General features: G+C 35.9%; 1 protein-coding gene across 2 annotated transcripts in view; it reads left to right on the forward strand.

Annotated features, from left to right (window-relative positions):
• Positions 1-4309: 4309 nt before the first annotated feature.
• Positions 4310-22337, forward strand: part of LOC149556554 (nucleic acid binding / zinc ion binding protein) — an 81609-nt gene continuing 63581 nt past the window's right edge. Inside the window, exon 1 of one of the 2 annotated variants that reach the window (XM_089830880.1) lies at positions 4310-4523. In XM_089830880.1, coding sequence (XP_089687006.1) covers positions 4431-4523 — 93 coding nt within the window. In that variant the 5' untranslated portion in view covers positions 4310-4430. The remainder of the gene's footprint in view (positions 4524-22337) is intronic. The other variant, XM_089830879.1, reaches the window with a different exon arrangement.

Raw genomic sequence — 22337 nt, forward strand, 5'->3', positions numbered from 1 at the left:
TTTTTTCAGTTTTCTAACCAACAATGCTTCTAGAGCATTTGTTATATCTAAATCACTCTCATCTTGTTTTTCAACCTTGAAGGTTGTTTCTTTTGAAGTAGAACCAACATTATTGTTGATTATCACTTCATAAGAAGTTAGAGTTCCTTGTAACTAATGTAAAGTCATTTTAGAGAAGTTTTTCTTCTCTTCCAAAGCAGAGATTTTTATTTTAAATTTAGGTAGTGCAATTCTTATTACCTTTGAGACAATATCATGTTACTCAATTTTTTCTCTTAATCCCTTTCTAGCATTCACTACTTCATTAATCCTTAAGAAGTAGGATGGTATACTTTCATCCTCATTCATTTTCAAATTATCAAACTACTTTTTCAAAGATATCAACTTTGATTCCTTTTCCTTTTCATCACCTTGAGAAATGGTTTCTAATTTTACCCAAATACCATTAGCAAATTGACAATACATGACTTTGGCAAATACATTTTTTGTGAGACCACATAAAATAGAAAATTTGGCTCTTTTATCAAGTTCATACTGTATATTTTGTGATTACAACTTCCCACATATAGACATCTAAAGAGTTAATAAAGGCTTCCATCATGACCTTCAAGAAGACATAAAGGGGCTCAAGTTATTGAGGCACCTTCAGCCTGAGCCATTTATAGTTCTAAAATATCCTTGGATAGTCCCTATAGGCAGGCCTAGGAAGGGACCCTAAGCTTTGATACCACTTTTTGGAACTAATGGCTATTCTAATAGTGGTTGTGGGGTTGGGGGGGGGGGAGGGGGTGTGAATCAGACTAGGAAATTTATAATGAGTTTTGAGTTATTTCAAAAAAAATGCACATTTAACATTCAAAGTAATTAGATACATAAAATGAACATAAAAGGAAGCACTAGATATCAAAGCAATTAGACAACCCACAAAAGAAAGAAACAAAATATTTTGTGATGAGTGGGAAACCCTCAGAACCTTTTGGTTTTCTCATAGGAAAAAAAACCACTCTATTAGAACCTGCCATCTTTATTGAGCAACTTATTGAGCAACAACTTGTCTTTATAATAATTGTTGCAACTGCTTAGGGCTTCAACCCCTTTCTTCCTTTTACAATGTGTTTCTTCATAAATCATTACGTACATAATTGTATGTTTTGAATACACACACCTATATATATAAAATTCTTATGATTCTTTTTTCAAATGTTCAACCAAGTATTCCACATGCAAAGCAATATGAATGTGTATCTCTATTTCACTTCATTACTCTACACACAACCATACTTCCTTATATATGAAAGTACTAAACAAATATTACATGTATTGAAAAAATAATAGTTATAGAACTATTAATAGTTTATATGAAAAAAACCCTCAAAGACAAGGTTAATGAAGATTTGTTTTAAGTCTTCAAAGAAGAAGATCTTCATAACTTGCAAAAGTATACAAACAAAGCTTTATCTTCCTTTTTAACCGAACTAACAACCAAGAATTGAACCAATTTATGTTCATAAATATAGTTCAAAGACCCTCTAATAGGGCTAAAAGAAAAACCTCTTTTACAATATTACAATGCCTAAACCAAATAACCAAATTTTGAAACTGATGACTTTGGAAAAAAACTTTCAAACTTATTAAAAAGTTGTCATCACAATAGTTTCCACAACCAACTATAACTTTCATAAGAACTTCAATCATAATAATAAACAAATATCACCATTGAATGAAATAACAAAATCATTGTTGTTGTAGAGAAACTTTGCTAGGAAAAACTTCTTTTACGTGTTGACTAAAGATTCACAAAGTTGGGCAAACTAAATTCATTTCCATACTTAGAAATCCTTTCAACTATTTTACACAAAGTATGAAGAAAAAACAAAGTTTCATCTTTCTATAATCTTAATCCAAAGCAAAGTTGAACCAATCTCTTTAAGAGCATTTGAAGACTTACTTTGAACAAAATACAACCAAATAACTTATTGATTTTATCACGGGAACCATATTCTGAAAGATTTTTTCTTAAAAAAAAACAAAAAAACTTAAATTTGCAGAGACATACCTGCCAATACAAAACCACAAATACCTCTTTTCTTTTGCTACTATTCATATTGCCCAAACATTGTTTATGATACCATTTTAGTGTATCTCCATGTGACTCAAAACATCCCAAACAAAAAAGATTTTCATTAGTAAGTACTAAACAAAAGACATAGAACATGCATTCAAGAACTTTTTTTCAGTGATTTTGAATAACAATATCTTCAAAATAACTTCTAGATTGCCCCCAAAAATGGTACCAATAAATCCAGAAAAACATATTGTACATCATATTAGAAACCCAAAATGAAAGAATGAATGACAAGCTTCAAAACTTGAACTAATTGCTCATGGTGGTTGTCTGCATCAGGGCAGGGTTTCATTTAAAGAGAAAAGAAATTGATCAACAAATGTTCAATGCCTTTTTAAATGTGATTATTAACTACACTTAAACCTTTCAATTACACCATACAATCTCGACAAGTGGCAACACAAACACCAAGTAAACATAATCACTGTCTCCATTTAAACTTAACTACTGACAATGAGTAGAGTGAATATGCAAATATTCCAAAATATCAATAATGATATTTAAATGCCCACATCATCGCTATTAAAGACATCAGTATGCAATTTAATATTGATCTTGCCATTTTGATAAAGCAAGATTGCCAGAGATATTTAACTATTCAAACAAATCAATATTACCACCTTTTTCATTGTTTGCATCAAGGACAACAATTGACCAACAATAGGTACAATATTTGACTGGATTCCTCTATCCTTTATGGTTTGATTTGCCAATACCTTGTTGTAAAGCTCCCATGTCATCACATGCTAGAAGCATGTAAGCAAATGTGAATTGATTAGATTATAAACTTGTTCATAGTATTTAGCATCATAGAACAAGAAAATGGTATAGTTGACTGGTAAAGAAATTAACATTTGATTAAGGAAAGAGAAAGGATCAAAATGTTTAAGAATTCACCATGTTCTGAATGTTTCCATCTCGTCCAATGGTTAGTTTCTCTCAATTTCCAAGATTTGTCATTCATCCCAATTATCAATGGGAATACAATTATACCTGCAATTATTTTCAACGGTTTATTGATAGTGCCATAGACAACACTTTCATACTTGGGCCTAGAAAATACAATGCCCATGCACTCTCCTTGCCTCTGGAACTTGTTTATGGCTCGCCAGATATCCCACAATATTTGTAGCTAGGGATTTCTATGCAATTTCTTCGAACAAATTGAAAATGGGCATATAGTAGAATACAAAAAAATGTACAAACATGCCTGCATGTTTGCCTAGGCAATAAGCCTTTTGCATAGTGGTAATTTCCTTCTTGAGGTGGAAAGAGATTACTGGAACTAAAGGAAGAAGAATCCCCTATTAGAGGCGGTGGTAATGACAGAGACAATTGTGTGGATGTCTACAAAACAATGTACATGACCTCTATACTCTCTTGAATTCTTGCAAATTTCTAGAAAATATCTGCACCTTACAATTTAAGCTTTAATTGCGAACACATTACAAGGGGCTATCAGTTCAACCAAAATCCCACCCAAAAATGGCTTATAACCTGGCATCACTCTCTGCAATATGGAAATTACAAGTTCTTCCCACATCCGCAATTCCAACACAACCCACCCTTCATGTTTCTTTATCCCTCCTTCAATCGCCACATTCATGATCTTCAATATCTCCTTCACACCTGCTGCGAAACACCACAAATCCCCCCTTCGTAAGAAAGGACAACACTTTACTCCATGTCACCTGCTCATAAGTAAGTGTTTGCTTCGTCACCATATCACTCTATTTGCTTAGCCATCCATCTAATCCCTTCACTTTCTCCACCATGTAGTGAACATTATTCATGAGAAACATGTGCGTCAACATTGGGTACCCATACAATGTCACTTTTGCGTCAGTTTTCCACTACAGGAGAATGACAATCCATCTGAATCAGATAGGTAGTGAGGCAAACACAACTTCAATATCATCGTTGAGCTCCAGAGCAAATCCCTCAGCCAGGTCCGTCAACGTAAGCATCATAATTATTATGATGTATTGCACCACTTTCTAACATTCTTTTGAGTGTTAATTTTGTTTGTACGAGTAATATTCCTTATATAATAGCCTATCAACTAATAATATATGAAAAAACAAAAATAAAATTAATTTAAAATTTCAAAAATTATATTCCAAAAAAATTAAAACTAAAACTAATTACCTATTTAAAAGTAGTAGTGGCCACTCCTCGAAACGAGTGATTTCTATAATAAATCTGAAAATGAAAACATTCTCCCTCTCACAAAATTTACTGTAATCAAACGAATTATCAGCGTGACCATTGAAACCATTGCGAACTCTAGAAATCGAGGGACAACATGGACATAGGAGTGGGGTTTCCTGTATGGAAGGCGATGAGGCGAAAGCTGAGTCCGGATGCTCCTTTCTTTACCGTCTCTCTTTCGAAACAGGTTGGATCACTACTTGTACCTCCTTGGCACCCTTTTATTGTGTCTCGAACCATATAACACTAAAATGTGGGCTCTTAATAGGGAAATTGTTTTGCTTTACTGGTGACTGGTTTACCAAGCCAAAAATTTAAGAACGATTCACATGCAGAATTATGCTGAAAGGAAAGTCTAGATTGAAATTAATTTGCGTAATGGGAGTGTTTGGGATTTCGAAATAATCTTATCCTAGAAATCATCCGTTACTAAAATACTTCGTATTTTCATCGAGTAGGCGGCAAGTGTACACGAGTTAGTTTATTGCAGGTCACATGGTATGATCAGTTGCAACCATTTGTGAGAGATGTGATATATTTCCTTTCCACAAATGGATCCAATCCAGTAGTGAGAACTATGTATACTTTCCTCAATTCTTCATATGGGCAACACAAAACTGGTCTGTCATGCCACAGTAGAAATTGAATAGAACAAGAGGCCTTTCGTTTCTGATACCCTAGTTGGTCTGTAAACTAAGTGGAATACGGCAAAACAGGTAACCAATCATGGATATTCACTGTGTGATAACTCAAGAACACCTCCTATTAAGCAATTGTCCTTATGTAGAGTGCATAGGACACGCTGAATTCGATGACATCATGGTTGTGATGATGGTGATTTCGAGGAGTCATTAACTTCTTGTTTGACGGTGGAACTGCGATTGTATATAAGGAACAGAATATCAATCTTCTCCAGGATATAATTCTGGAAGAGGGAATTATAAATTGTTGTAACTTGTAGGGAATTATAACTTTTGATGTTGTCAATTTTGATGAGATTCATTTCATGTTATGATTGGTGTAGTGGAATGCTGATGCAATATTGTGCTTTGTTTTATATCGAATCTTACAAAAGTTAGTTCCTCAATGTTCAATGTTGAATTTCCAAACCAGAATTGAAGAATGCTATACAAGGAAAATCAGAAAAACATAAGCACAGATGAGACCAAAACTTATCCTGGGAAAACCCTCCTACTGGAAGGAAAAACCCAGCCACACGCAAAAGAGTTCTTTATTGAAAACTCAAAACTGGGTACAATGATCTCAGGTTTTTTCAGGTGATGCAACTCAGAGATTTTTAGCTCATAACAATATACAGTAAGAACATATCAGGCATAGCTTGCTTAGCATTTACAAAATTCACAGAACCTTAAGAATCTAACAGATTCAGAATGTAAGAAATTTTCACATGTATGGTCTTTCACAATCATACATCACAGTCATATAGATTCATAAATGCAGCAATGAGCTGAACATATATATCTGAAGCAAACCTGATAATAGATGAAACACCAATGCCATGGTCGCTTGATATCAACCCAATAACAGCTCTCAAAAATTATGATGATAAATTTCATCTAACTTTCTTGATTAATAATGGCACTCCTTAAACAGTATGCCTTTTCCAGTACTAACGCTGCCTCATACACAGACAGCTCCCGACTACTACTGACCCAGACAGCTTCTGATAATAAATCATTCCAGAACACGAAGCCTATAGTCATAAAACAACATCTTATGCAGATAATCTTTGAAGCCATTGCAAATCATGAACTGTCATGACGAAAGGAAGAATGACGGCAATGCAAAGCATAATAAACATTGATGATGACTCAGCTGCTGAGTCATAGAAGAAATCTCCATGTCACTAATATCATAAAGAACAAGCAATAGTGATCAATATAAGTAGTAAGAAAACAGCTGGGATGCCATGAAGTATCAAAATGGCAACATAGCCTCAATGAGAGTTATAAATCAAGAGATGAATACTTCAGCACGAACATGAAGAAGAGAAGCACTAAACAGTAATATAAACACTGGCTGGAGCAGTAGATCCAAAATGCATATAAAGTGAACAACAGATGAATTTCAGGTATGAATGAGATCTCTCACAGCTACCAAAACATTAATACCCCCTCTTAGCAAGAAAGAGATCATTCATATGTCATATTATGACAAGCATAAAGAGCTGTGACCGAGAAATTTCAATAACAAAATCTCATCACAGGTTTTCTCAATATACTATTGTCATCTCAGTATGGCATTCACCATGGCTACTCCCAGATGGCAAATAAACAAAAGTGCTACATCATGAAAATCCTTCCATGACATCCACCATGCCTACTCATAGAGGGTGGATCCATCATACCTACTTGAAGAGGGTGGAATGAGGGCTTTCGCCTTAGACTTCTCCCAGAGAAGAATGTGTCTCTACCATGCCTACTCGCAGAGGGTGGATCCACCATACCTACTTGCAGAGGGTGGAGCAAGGGATTTCACCTCGAACTTCTCTCATAGAGAAGAACTCATTAACAAAGGATTTCACCTTGAACTTCTCTCACAAAGAAGAATTTATTAATAAGAGGTTTCACCTTGAACTTCTCTCATAGAGAAGAATTCATTAACAAGGGATCTCACCTTGAAATTCGCTCGCAGATAAGATAAGACAAATTTATTAATGTCCAACAAGAGACCATAAAAAAGGTCCAAGGCATTGAAAACTTACAAACAAGGAAACACAACTCAGCAGGAGGACCAAACGGTGTTTGGGAAAAAGCAAACAAGACAACAACGAAAGGGAAAAAAGAAAAAAAGGACTAGAAGTCCTTCCTCGGCGAGAAGAAATCTAGCTTTGAAGGGTAAAGCCTAGGACAACCAATAGTTCTGGCTTGTCACCAAGTCTCATTGGAGGTGGAGTGTCGTTGTCTAGTGAGACCACCACGGATTTGGTGTGGCTGGAAATGAGAGTAGCAAGTAGCTGCTTCATGCCTCGGGCAGGGGACGAGGGCAAGAAAAAAACGGTGATAAGCTGGTCCGAGATCTAGCTTTGAGGAAATTGGAGCTGTAAAGTGTGGTCAAAAAGCTGTGTGGATTCCCAGAGGTAAAGCGCTAGGCACTGTTGGTAGTGTATCTGAGAAAGGTCAACAGTGACCTGCAATCTCTGAAAAGGTAGTAGAACCTGCCTTTGATCTTATAATAGATGCGACAACGGAAGATGAAGTGGGTTTGAGCCTCTGTCTTAGACAAGGTGCAAAGGTGACGGATCCGATCCTCCATGTCAATGTGTTGGTCCATTTGACAATGAAGCCGGTGAGAGTCAACTCTGAATGAACCAAGAGAGATATAGAGGGTGTAACTCCAATGTCGACTGTAGTAAGGATGTACAATAATCCTATCCTGGACATGAATAAAGTGCTTAACATAAAAGGCCATCCACGGATGTGACCCCCAAGGAGGATTGCTATAGGTCATGATGATGTACTGTTTGTAAATGTTAAGGTTTAACATGCCATTTAGCTCCTGTTGCAAGGGGAGGAGGTGAGCGGGAGCATCCATAGAGAACTGGTAAGGTGGGAGGTGATCAATATCAATCCTGATCAAACCAAATAAGGTAGTGGCCTGAGTGTACCAATACACGTCTTGGTTATTGTGTCTAATCTAGAAACTATGGCAAAGGAGCAATATGCGAGGTAGGAGTATCTATGGCGGCCATCAACAGAGTCCGCAAAGCTTTGAAGGTGGTGAAGAAACTAGATCCGATTGAAGATGACACCAAGTCTAAAGGGGTGGTCTCCAAACGCAGCCAATAGAACACTGTGTAGAGTGGTCCAATGACACCTGATAATACAACAGAGGATGGTCTAAACCCGTTCAACCGAGGCCCAGTTGGAATCAAGGAGAGAGAGCCCCGACACCACTGAGCCATATAAAATTATCAGTTTGACCAAATTGTCTAGGAGGGACAATTTGGACCTAGTGTCCTGAAAGTGGTGTTTGAAGCACTTTCACTTTAACGAGGTGAGAGACCCCAGCCCTTTGTTGAACCTGGGCTGATGGGCAAAGAAGAGCTCATTATCAAGAGATTTCACCTCGAACTTCTGCCCATGGAGAAGAATTCATTAACAACATGGATAAGAATGGCTGAGACTCTCTCTCAACAGGGACTTGCTCTTAGCAGGGGCAGCATTCTCACTCCTTTGATTATCATAATAAGAGAGCTGATTCCATTGTAAAAGAGAAGGCCCACATACCCAGAAAGAGGCAAGGTTGTAGAGAACCACAAAACCCAAATCACTTTAGCCTGAAGCAAAGGCCAAAAGTAGTGCTGTCACAAGCAAGCCAAAGCACCTGGACAAGGGCACAAGCCACGCCACAAGCAAAGGGGAAGAGAATAGTGGCCTCCAACCAACAACCATAGGGCTCCCTTGTGTTGCAAAACAGAATCAAACTGTGCCTCCAGTAGAGAGAGCCAAGACACAAGCCCACACAACCACGCAGCCAATAGAAAACAAAGCCCCATACCTTATGCCATTTTGGTCTCCATCGCCATCCTTAGAATCCACCGACTCCCCATCACTGCTAGAAACCCTAGCACATCCACGTGCACTCATCACAACGTTTTTAATTCATTGAATATTTGTTTTAGTTCTATGTTGTTGAGGTAGAGGGTTCGTGACATTTCAAAATCATCAATAGGACTAGACCAGATGAAACATTACTTTGGGCTTGACCCAACATTTTTATTGATTACAACTCATAAATTTGTTTATTGAAGGGCTAGGTTGTACCCTTGTTCTCTTGCTGGCTTTGAACTTAAGGCTTTTCTAGAATCAACAGATCTAGAAATCAATTAGTCCAGCAGCTGTTGAGAATTGTTTATAAACATTTTGCTGTTTTGTGTAGGAGCTATTTCTTTTAATTATTAATACTTTATTAACTTTACATAATATATATATTTTTAATTATGCTAGATAAATAAGGGATAGGACCCAATAGTTGAGTGGGGTCTTGTTGTGATGAAGGATCCTCCCCCCAATTTCTTAAACTCATAACAGAAACAAAGAACAATAGCAAAATGCGAGAACAAAATATGGGCTTCTTATTTGCACCACAAATGCAGTATTACAGAATTCACAAGTCCCATATTCTAACCCACGTGGGCATTTCATTACATTAATCTACAAGACAAGTTGCGAACTATAACCCAGAGCTGTCCTAAACAATGTTTGGGCCTTCCTTAAATAGGCAATTTTATGCCGCCTGGGAAAGTTCTAGATGCTCAAAATTAATACCTAGGGCCGACAGACCCTAACAATACATATAGAGTCGGCCAAATACATCTTTGACAAATTATTTTAGAAATTTTAGTAGCCCAACTTCGGAAGGCTGTAACTCATGAATCGTTGCTCCGATTGGCTATTATAACCACTTTTCGAAAATGCTAGTTCTTGATCTATGGGCTTAAAACTATGCTAGTGCCCTTCTGTCGATTTTTCGGACCTCATCCAGGCACTCTAAGGCCTCCAATGGCGAGCCTGAAGATTTTTCTGCAAAGTTTTCCACCGAAAATCCGCAATAACTTCTCTGATACTAATGTTTGAGCAATGAGATTTTTATGGTAGGCTTACAACTCTAAAATGAACCTTCCTGTAGAAAATGAGAACATTTTGAGCTCGTATGACAAACTTACTAAAAATAACAAGCTCCCAAAAATAGCAACCTCCCTGTCTACTAGTCCTTATTAAAATAGAAAAGACTGAAAATAAACAAAATATTTTTGGGTGATGCAAGATTGCTCATACACCCAGGATGCTCTTGCATCATGTTGTGACCTTTTAACACATTACCCCCCCCCTCTCTTTTCTCCAAATAAGGCAAGTCTTTTTGTAGTTAGTATTGTCTCCATACGTGGATGATTTGTGCTAAGTTTGGAATCAATTGTCATTTACCCTTGACTTTGAAAAGGAGCTCTATAATTGAGGGATAATGGAATTTGGCTAATTTTGGAAAATAAATCAATCTTTCAAAAGGCCTACCAATGAAGTTCTTAGTGTTTTGAAAAACTTAATATTTTTAGCATTGTCTTTTTGGTAAGTCTACTAAGTTTCATAGTGTCCTCGTTTGGCCTAATTTTGAGTTTTGAATAACTTACTATTTGTAATAGTGTCCATTTTAAATTTTTAAGTAAGTTTCATTGTGTCCCCGTTTGGCCTAATTTTTTGTTTAAACAAACTTACTATTTTAGGAAGTCTTTTTCGTAACAAATGAGCACAAATTGAGAAAAAACCTTGAGTATCCAGTTCAAAATCTGGAAGAATGATTGGCTAAGTTAGACAATCCAAATTAGGCAAGTGTGGAGAAAATCCTCCTCTACCCTCAAACTGTACCTAGGGGAAGGAATTCTCTCATCTCAAGGAAGTCTTCAAAAATGGAAAAATTCTTCTCCCTACCTCATCTGCACCCAAGAAGGGGAAATGCTAGAGTGCAAGGAATTCTTCAAATCTGGAAAAATCCTTTCAATGACTCATTTGCATCCAAGGTGGCATGAAAATGTGGAAATCTCTATGTATGTATTCCTTGGCCCCTTTCAAGCGCCCAAATTGGAAGAACATGCAAGAATGCAAAAATGGCCAAGTATGAATGCTGATTCTCCAAGACCAAGAAATTCCTTTAAAGTTGAAAAATCCTCCTTTACCTCCAAAAGCACACCAAGGAAAGGGAATTCTCCACTTGCAAGGAATTCTTCTTCAAAGGAAAAATCCTCCCTCCCCTCAAAAATGTGCCCAAGAGAGGAAATTCTCTATGACGAAGGATTTTTTTCGTCAAGCCAAAATTTCTCCTTTACAACTCAAATGTGGCCAAGGTGACAAGCTATTCAAGATTTGAATAATACAAGGAAAATTCCTCGACTTACCATAATGTGCCCAAGATGGAAATGGCATGGAAAAATAAACTTTTTGGCTAAGGAAAAGAAATAAATCCTCCTCCACTTCCAAATTTAGCCCAAGCATTCAAATGGCAAGAAAAATCAAAATTTGGCCAAGGCAACAAAATATCCTCCTTCACCTCCAACATGCACCCAAGCATTCAAATAGCATGAAAAATCAAAAAGTAGCTAAGTAAAAGAAAATTTTGTAGTGTCCCCTTTTTAGCCAGTGACCGTTGCTGGTGTTGTTAGCCCATCATTGGGACTGTCGTGGGCTAATGTGGTGGATTGAGGGTCTCTGTTGTTTAGTTATTCTAGGTAGAGGCGCCATTACTTCTCTTTAGCATGGTGGTGTCTGGGATCTTACCTTAGTTACTTTTTGTTTGGCTTGATTGGGTGAACTTACTATTTATAGTAAGTCAATTTATAGCCATTTGCTATTTCTGCCTGGGAACTTGGGCATCTAGTTCACCCAGTGTGTATCAGGAGTTGGATAATTCAATTGAAGGATTCAATAAACAGCTATTGATTTTCTAATCATTACTCAAGTTTCACTTAATCAATGATTAAATCTTAAAAAGCTTATGTTGTAAAGTTTGGGTATGAGCTATTTAATGTATTTAAATGAAGTGACTTTGGACCCATTTTAACATTGGAGGGAAATGTAATAAAAAAATATATTCAAACTATGCAAGTAAAAAGCTATTATGAATTTAAAAACTCATATGGAGTGTCTTGCTGAAGCTCGGGTTTGATGCAGTAAAGATGAAGCCAGCTGATCGATTTGGGCAAGCATGAATTATAAAGGCAAAGAATGAAATTGAACCTTTGCTCCTGCATGCTTTGAGAATTTGTAGATTTGTGCATCTGTGCCAAGGGTTTCAAAACTTAGAGACTGGAGAATTGGAAATTCTCGCAATTATTCCTGCACTTTGAATTGGTTTTTCCATAACCAGTGAATCATGCAATATCAATGGCTTCAATCAGAGGCCGTGTTTGAGCTTCAAAGAATCGCATATGAGTGGGAGTTCAGCATGTGACATTCAGGGATTAGCATAGAGGCTGAGGGTGAATTATACTACAGATCACAGCACTTCCCAGAGGCTGCCGTTATTACTCCAGGCTGCTGCAGCTCCTTTCTAGGATGGGTGCCATTTCTTCGGGTGGCTGCAATTGTTACTAAGGCCAGTGTTATTTTATACAAGGGATGGTTTAATTGTTTGCTGCTGCAATAGTGAATTGGGTTGCAGTTTTGACATGAAGGGACATTTTGCTTGAAGGCACTCATTACTAAAGTCGATGTGGACTAGCTGGAATTGTTATTTGCTGAGAGCTGTGATTTCCTTCAGGAGGATTTCTTCAAATTATTCTATTTCAGATTTCGAGGTTCCTTGAATTATTTTCAATAAATATTGATGCATATACATTTGCTTGTAAGTTTTTGCAGATCTGATAATCAGAGAATAAAGCTTGTGTGTGCTGAGTTCTGTTATTGCATTTTAAATTTCACGCACTGTAATTATTTTATTCCAAAATTTCAAAAAAGCATATATTTGAAAAAACACAAAAAAAAATACAAAATTTCAACAACCAAAAAAACATCTAGCAGCAATGGTCAGAGTTTGAATCCACAAAGGGTTCTTACAAAGTCCTTGATCCTCTCTAGAATGCACCCAAGATGAAAATGGCATGGCTAAGGCAAAATAAAAATCCTCCTCCAACTCTTAAGTGCGCCCAAACATTCAAATCACAAGAGAAATCAGAATTTGGCTAAAGCAAGGAAAAGTCCTCCTTCACCTCCAAAGTGCACCGAAGTGTTAAACAATTCCTCCTCCATATCTAATATGCACCCAAGTTGGAGAGAATAGGGAAAGATAAAAAAGGGCCAAGTATAAGAAAATTCCTTGATTCCTTTAAGGTGCTTAACGTGAAGGAGCATAAACATTGAAAATGTTGAAAACAGGGTCAAGTGTTGGACAATTCCTCCACCATGCTTTGTTTATGTCTTGGAGCTCAAATTCTGAGGTGCCAAGGAGTGATCAAAATATGCGAAAAATCCACCTCCATGGCTAAGATGCACTCAAAGGTGCTAATTCACCATACTCAAGGAGTTTTTCCAAAGTGCCAACATCCTTCCCTATGTCTCATTTGCGGCCAAGGTATAGAGTGCATGGATATGTTGAAATTTGTCAAGTATGGAGAAATTCTTCCTCTCCCTCTGATGTGTGCTCAAGCTTTCAAAAAGTGGATCAAGTCAAAATTAAGGCAATAATGTGGAAATTACCTCTCCAAATCGCAAATGCACCCATGGATGATAAGTGATTGAAGACACAAAATTGAAAATCCTAAAGAAATATTTTGATAAGACGTGGCATATCTTGACAAGACAAAAAATGATAAAACATCAAAGATTCGTCTATGCAATCTATAGACAACATCGAACATCTAGAAACATTGAGATCTAGGGTGAAAGACGTCTAAGTTACAAACTGTCCAATTCGAGGCATTCAAGGTTCAAGACCTTTGCTAATGTTCTGGTAGCTTTGAGAGATATCATTCATACCTGTGTTGATGTTCTATAGATTTTTGGTATCTCTATTGTGAACTAGTGGGAGCTACTTGTTATCGGGCTATATATTCCTTCCTTATGATGTCATCTAGATGTCATCCATGTTCTTCTAACGGTTACCTATATTGACTGGTGTTTATTATTTAGAAAATATAGGATGACTTGGCATCATGTGTGGAATAACTTGAATTCATGCACACTCCGTGTATAGTTGTCGATGGTTTATGGTATTGATTATCGTAAATGCTTTGAATAGTATTTGCTATGATTATAACGACTGTCTCTTTGAGTTTCATGGTGGAAACCTTTCAATTTTAAGAAAGTCTATTGGCGATGTGCTCATGACAAGTAAATCTGTGTGCCATGTCAGTATTGTCATATACGTCTATATGTATCATTTTTTTTCTTGTATGTTGGAGAGATAAGCTACCTAAGGCTTCTTTACAGGATAAGAGAATTTTATTTTGTTTTTGTATACTTGCTCTGTGTAGATCGAGATATATATTGTTTGTAAGTCTTTCAAGTAGTTTTTTGTATTTGTGAGATACTTATGCTTCTTTTGTTTATTCTGAAGTGATCATTTTGGGTACAAGGTGAATAAGACTTATTTATTGACTGATTTGAGTCCTCAATCATAAGCAAGAGATTATTGTATTGATTTGAGAACTCAATAAAGGGCCATCTTTTGGTGTGGCTGGGTTTTTCCCTCGAGCAGGAGGGTATTCCTAGGGATCTTTGGTGTTCTTTGGTTTATGATTATCTGTTCTTTGTTATTTTCTTTTCTGGGTCAAAACTTAACATGGTATTAGAGCAGGTCAAAGAAAAGATCCTAAACCAGAATAGGACAATTGGAATGGTGTTGTCTAATAGGTGTCGAATATATTGTTTGGTGAATTGTTGAATACTAAGAAATTCTTGCTAATTATATGTAGATGGGAATTTTAAGAGATTATGATGTACAAAGCTTTGAAAGGTTTCATTTTTTTTGACATTAACAAGGAGGATGTTGTCATTTTTGTCTATGCTTACATGTTTGGCATCTACATCTATGAGGATTGCAGATGTGTTGGTGTTTGAGTTTTTTTCATTCTCTGCCTACACTATAACTTTGTGATGGCGTAAAATCTATTGGAGGATTGTGAGGAAATCTAGGCAATGAAGAGATAAGTATTTTATGATTATACCTTTGATTATTTATTATAAATTCTATGTAGCGTATAGTATTAGGTAAAGTGAATTTTGTATGTTTTTATTTATTTTTTGTATGGTTCTCTTCAAGATAGTTTGACTCTATGAACTGTTATCAATCTCTCTAAAATGCTTCTAAGATGGATCGAAAAGCAACGAGACATAAGGAAGAGCTTTATTCATTTTGTAAGAAAGTCATGTAAGCTAAAGAAATGAACAAACACAAGGACTCAATTTGTAGTCATGAGACTAAATTGATAGCACTTAACTTCATTGAAGATGGAGAATCAATAAAGATTGTATTTGCATTCAGAGGAAGAAATAGGATTAAGAGGGAGCTTGTGTGGCAAAGGGAGAGTGCCAAGTCCTCTACAGAGGATCAACAAACTTGTGTAGCAGTGTGACTGCAAAAGCTTCTTGTTTGGTCAAACATTGATCTAGTTCTTTTATTGTGATAATCAAAGTAGTGAGAATGCTGCCCCTATCGAGAGGGAGTCTCTATTGTGAGAGAGTCTCAACTTTGGTGATTCTTATGCTTGTTAATGAGTTCTTCACGAGGGAGAAGTTTGAGGTGCAATCCCTTGTTAATGAGCTCTTCTCTATGAGGGAGGAGTTTGAGCTCCCTTGTTAATGAGTTCTTCTCTGTGAGGGAGAAGGTTGAGGTGCAATCCCTTGTTAATGATTTATTCTTTGTGAGGGAGAAGTTTAAGGTGCAATCTTTTGTTAATGAGTTCTTTTCCGCGAGGGAGAAGTTTGAGGTGCAATCCCTTGTTAATGTATTTTTCTCTACGAGAGAAGTTTTTAGATGAAAGCCCTTTGTTCCATCCTCTGGGAGTAGCCCTAGTGGAAGTCATGTGTGAGACTCCATGACTTAGTTTTCTGTTCTTTCACCCTTTGGGAATAGCCATGGTGAATGTCATGCTGAGATGACAATGTTATGATGAGAGAATCTGTGATAATGTTTTATTGTTGATGCATTTTGGGTGCAATCTTTGTGTTAGCATGACATATGAATGATCTCTCTCTTGCTAAGAGGGAGTGCTAATGTTTTGGTAGCTTTGAGAGATATTCATACTTGTGTTGATGTTTTGTACATTTTTTGGTATCTCTGTTGTGAACTATTGGGAGCTACTTGTCATCGAGTTGTATATTCCTCCCTTATGATATCATCTATATGTCATTTGTGTTCCTTCTTCCAACAATTACCAATATTGATTGGTGTTTATTATTCAGAAAAGATAGGGCATCGTGTGTGGAATATCTTGACTTCATAGACACTATGTATAGTTGTCGAAGGTTCATGGTATTGATTACTATAAATGCTACGAGTGGTATCCGTTATGATTGTACCAATTGTCTCTTTGTGTTTCGCATTGGAAACCTTTCAATACCGAGGAAGTCTTCTCGTCATGTTGCCCATGACAAGTAAAAGGGCCTTTAGAGACCATTTCTGTGTGCTTTGTCAATATTGTTATATACATCTATATGTATCATTCTCAGTTTTTTTCTTGTATGTTGAAGAGATAAGTTACAAAATATTGCTTTACAAGACAAGATATTTTTTTTTTGTATACTCGATTTGTGTAGACATATATATATATATATTTGTAAGTCCTTCAAGTAGTTTGTTGTATCTATGAGATAGTCATGCTTGTTTTGTTTATTTTGAAGTAATCAATTTGGATACAAGGTGAATAAGGCTTATTGATTAACTGATTAGAGTCTTCAATCATGTGCAAGAGATTATTGTATTGATTTGAGAATTCCATAACGGATCATCTTTTGGTGTGGCTGGGTTTTTCGCTTGATGATAGTTTCCTAAGGGTATCTTTGGTGCTCTGTGTTTTATGATTATCATTTCTTTGTTATTTGCTATTCTGGTTCGAAACTCAACAATCTCAAAGATCAATGTTTAAGTAAAAATGTAGAAGAATAATGTGACATCTTGAATTTCCTCCATAATTCTAAGACCATAGTTAGGCAATTCTATGATAGAAAATCTAGAATGTAAAATCATCAACAAGGGAGTCCAATCCATTTCAAGAAGGTGAATTCCCAAGCTAATACATTGAAGAAAGAAAATGATCAAGGAGGGATAGTTTTAGAAGAGTCAATCAAAGTTAGAACCTTGGTCACAAAATGATGTAGCTAGAAAATATTGCCCGTGATGAGTTATCGAGTCTACATGACACTCAACATGCTGACATAATGCCTAGTCATCTTTTTCAGCTAATCAAAGTTGTTTAGGTCAATGTGTCCAAGGTCATTGCATTTAAAGAGAAGAATAAAAGATGAAAGATAGGCTATTTTAAGTGATGAATTATTAAATGCTTAGTAACCAACTTCTCTCCTCATCTGTTGACTTGGCCCACTTGCCTATTGATGGGCAGTTTGTCCTCTCATTGATCCACATGGCCCCACTATTTATGACATGAAAGTTATTGTTAGTAAAACCCTTATTAGGGTTTCATCTTGTAATCTTGGCCCTTGATTTCAATTCAATCTTGGCCATTCATTTGTAGAAGGAGCTTTATAAAAGGCCATGCCTTCTCATTTTTAATTCATAGATAGCTCATTAGAAGCGAAGAGCTCTTCCTCCTTAGAGTAGAAGTAGAGTAGGAGAAGGAGAAGATATTGGTGTAAGACTTGGAAAAATAAAACTTTCTTTCATTGAAGATATGGTGGATTCATGTTTATTTCAACTTGTTGCATGGTGTTTTTCCAATTTTTCAATCGTTAGATAAAGTGCTTTGATTTCTATGGAGAGTATAATGGTGTTTGATGAATATCCATGGCTCATACTTTTTGCATCTTGTTGATTGTAGGTTGTAGTACTCTTTTTATGGATTCTTAACTTCAATCATTGAATGTGCGTTGTTCATTATGATAGGAAAATTGCATAGCCTTGGGAATATTGCACCAATTCTTTTGGAGTTATTGCAACAATTCACGAACTTTAAAACCACATGGTGAATGTCGTTTTCCAAAATCTACCGCTTAATTTTTTCAACACCAAGTCCATGCAATTCGAGAATGTAGGATTGCTTTTAAATGAAGTTGGAAGGTAAATTTGTAGTGTTTGGGTTTTGGGTCGGGCCCATAAGTTGTATCAAAGTAATATTGTTATATTTGGTACAATGGTATTTTAAGTTAGTTAGTTTTTAGTAACTTTTGATTCTATCTTTAGTTCTTGATCATTTATGTTGTGGAAAGATCTTGTAATTGCTTATCTAAGGAGTATTCCTCTCCTTAGAAAAAAGAAAAAGAAAAATCCCCAACATTCTCAGAATGGGGGCATAGTAGGGATGATGTTCCAGTGTCCTCGACGATGCCATCAAATCACTGTCGTTCTGCTGGAAATGCGGGGAAGGGGACATTGGGACAAAACTGTGTCCCTCGACCCCTCATGTCACAACACATGATAAAGGTAAATTTAAAAAAAAATGATTTTTTATTTGTTTAATGGGTTTGTACTTGTTCTGATATATCATATCATGCTACTCAATGTAATCATCTTTATGATGAGATACTCATACTTTTGATATCTATTTTATAATATAACTCTTCCATTTGCTGATTTGACTATTTAAAATTTTATTGTTTAATGCTCAAGTATTTAGTAATTCTAATTTACTGTTCAGATCTTTATATCTTATACTGTTATAGATCTTTTCATAACTAGCATTTTAAATATCACATGTATAATATATAGTATATACACCCCCCTTGCTGTTGTCCCCTTGCTTTGCCAAAATTTGAGGTCTCTTTGTTCCCCTTTCTCAAAAACCAGGCCCCTTGTCCCTAGGGTGGTGTAACTATGATATTAAAATCGAGGATTTTTAGCTTTTGGTATTTGTTTAAACAAAAATTGTGCTTTCTATAGATTTCTTTGTTTTTCTATGACCCCCCCAAAATGTTTTTTAATTTAAAAGATCTACAAGGGTTCTTGTTCTTGTGAGTGAGGGTTGCTAATTTTTTTGATTGTAGAGGTTTTTGAACTTTTTTCTCCCAAAATTGTGATATTTATGATCTAAGAGGCTTTTGCATGGCGGGTTTTGAATGACTTTTTTTTTCCAAAAATCATGGCAAGTTTTGCATGATTTTTTCTCAAATATCTTGAAGGTTTTTTGATGATTTTTACATAGAATCATGTATCAACATTATGTCAATGGTTTGATGAATTTTCCACAAAATCACGATTTTGTTTTGCAGCAACTTCTTTTGACATTTTTTGGTGAAATTATTCTTAAGTTTATTGCCTATTTTTTATCAACAAAACTCAAAGTTTTTGAAGCCGATCTTAGTTTCTGTGTCGCTGGATAATGGGAGGGATGCATAGTTCTCTGACATCAGGCTGGAAGGCCCTCAACTTGTCCTTGTTCTTGGTCATATGAGGAAAAGTCTTGTAGAAAGCGGTTGGCTGATCAAAAAGTCCAACCAGGGAGGGTCTCATAAGCAAACTCATGTCGCAGAACATTTTGAAGAGAAGGCATCTTGGCAAAATGGCTTGCAAATAATGTTAAGTCTTGTGTAGGGTAGTTAGTAGAATGTGAGGGAGGATATTAAAATAATATTGTGATATTTAGTATAATGGTGATGCAAGTAACTTTCTTTTGTGCCAGTCAGTTAATATTTAGTAACTATTTATTTGTTTAATTAGATTAGTGATCTTCTATTTTGTTTTAGTTCTGGATGGTTTCTATCATGTAAACATCTTGTAATTGCTTATTTGTGATATCCTGTCTCATAATAAAATTTGATATAAATCACAATGGTCAAATATTTCTAATTGTATACAAGAGAACTACTAAATAATTACTAAATAATTATAAGATATACGCAAATATTAGACATTAATAACTAACATTGAATAAACAAATAAATTAACCATAAAATAAATAAGTAAATGTTATAAAAGTAATAATAATTAAATACTAACCAATACTAAGCAATGACTATAATTATTATTAAAACATAAACAAAGTCATTTTGTAAACATTTTACACACATATTCCTAAAATTACAAAATGACATGACTAATCTAGAAGGGAAGGCCCATCCTATTTAAGGGGGGTTGTGCGAATGCAAAATCGAAAGAAAACATATGAAAAGGAGAAACAAAAAATAGTTATAAGGAAATATGACTAATGGACGGGCATAACAAGGTAAAAGGAGAACATGTTTAAAGATAAAAACACCCCCCCTTTCTTATTCCATGTAAGCATCATGTGAGAAAACAAGGACATAAAATAAAGGAAAGACATAGGCATTGAACGGGATAACCCCACCACCAAACAATATATTAAAACAACCATATGAATTAATGTTGGCGGGAGATGCATCGGACAATAAAATAATAAAAGCATAATAACCATTTTCCCATTGTCAAAATTGCTACATTTCCATTTGATAAGGGAAAGACAAGGGTAATATTATGTGGATGACAAATAAAGAAGAAAGGGATATTAAATACATCTTCACTCCATATGAAAAGAAATAAGTAAGGAGATAAGTCATAATAAGGTCTAATTATTATAAATTCATCCATTTCTTGGAAGAAAGTGTTGAGGGGGAAAACTCACCGAATATATTAAGGTAAATAGAGGTATATTTCATTATTAATTATTCCCTTCAACATCCATTTTAATAAAAGATATTATATATGCGAAGATAGGTATTTATATATATAGAACTATTTAATAAATACATCTTCTTACAAGACCATATAGATGATTATTTAGAATGTTTATTAAAAAAGTAGAGAAATATTTTATAATGTGTAATGGGCACCCCTGGATGTCCCAAAAAACTAAACCAATTTGCTGAAAGGAATTTTGTCAAACAGTTTGCATGCAACCTCTTATTTCTCTGTTTAATGTTTTAAACCCCTTATAACTCCGAAAATCAAACGTTTATTTGTTTGTTGTGTTTTGTGCATGGAATTGGTATCATATAACATAAACAAGAAAGAAACTACAATAATATGCAAAGTGGAAATGAACTGCTGTTAATAAAATGTTATTTTCAGAATTCATAAAACCAAATATATGGCAGATTTAACAACTCACTAATTATTTCAGCAGTATTGACATAATACTCCAGTCCATGCTTTCGAACTTGCTGCTACAATACTTTGTCCTTCAATCAGTCCACTACCTTCGTAATACCATTCCCTCAAAGCGGCATAAGCGTCAGACAAGTAGTGAAGAAGATATGAGCAAAATACCAAATCTGCCTGTAGCCGGAAATGCAACTAAACTGCCTGATAATGAAGTCAATAACAAAGAATTCCAAAGGCCAAACTCCAAGGGAATGACGTCTAGAATGTTACAAGAGAGGATAGACGTCCTCAAATGCCAAGAACGGAGCTGCAACTCACACACCAATTTCTTCTCATATTCAACCTGCCTAATGAAGCCACAAATGCTTCCTTTTATTCTATTTCCAAGGGTCCGCTCAACTCATATGGGCAATGTGGGATAAAAGATGTGTAATATATAAAACATATATTAAAATACCCCTTATGTCTCCCATGGGTACACATCACCATAAAATAAATATTAAAGTAACACTTTAATATTTTACCATTAAATTAGACGTTACTTTAATAAAACTTCAGGCATTAAAATGTATTAGCAATCGGACTCCGAATAATGCGAGTGATAGCTCATCGGAAAGCTCTCACCGAGGAGTATCGAATCTAATCACCAAAATTGACCTGCACTGTGTCCTGCCGACTTACTAAAAATAGTAAGTATGCCTGAAACTGAGTAATCAACTTCGTTTTGGCCCAAACTGGAAATGACTAGGCCAAAACACTCCAGGATCCCATTAAACCCTTCATTAGCCCTCGAGACCATGTAGAACAAGGCTAACGCACACACACTTGGTCAACTGCTAAAATGGGGACATTACAGTCCGCCCCCCTTGAAATTGCTTGTCCTCAAGCAATCTCAGTCCAGCCTGCTGAATAACCTGCTCACTCTCCCATGTAGAATCTTCCTCCGGCAGGTCTTTCCATCTGACCAAATACTCCTTCACTATCCTGTTTTTAAGCTTCCTCTCTCTGGTGTCCAGAATAGCCTCGGGTACTAACACAAGCTTCCCCTCCTCATCCAAAGGGGGTAAATCTGCAAAAGGCACTACACTCTGACCAATGGCTTTCTTAAGCCTAGACACATAAAACACATTGTGCACTCTATTGCCCTCTGGAAGCTCAAGCTCATAGGCGACTTTGCCCACTTTGCGAATCACCCTGTAGGGACCATAAAATCTAGGTTTCAACTTTTCAGCTCTGCTCTTTTTGAGCGATGACTGTC

The sequence above is a fragment of the Cupressus sempervirens genome, chromosome 5, assembly GCF_028749045.1.
Source record: "Cupressus sempervirens isolate cs-2001-9-10 chromosome 5, ASM2874904v1, whole genome shotgun sequence".
NCBI lineage: Eukaryota > Viridiplantae > Streptophyta > Pinopsida > Cupressales > Cupressaceae > Cupressus > Cupressus sempervirens.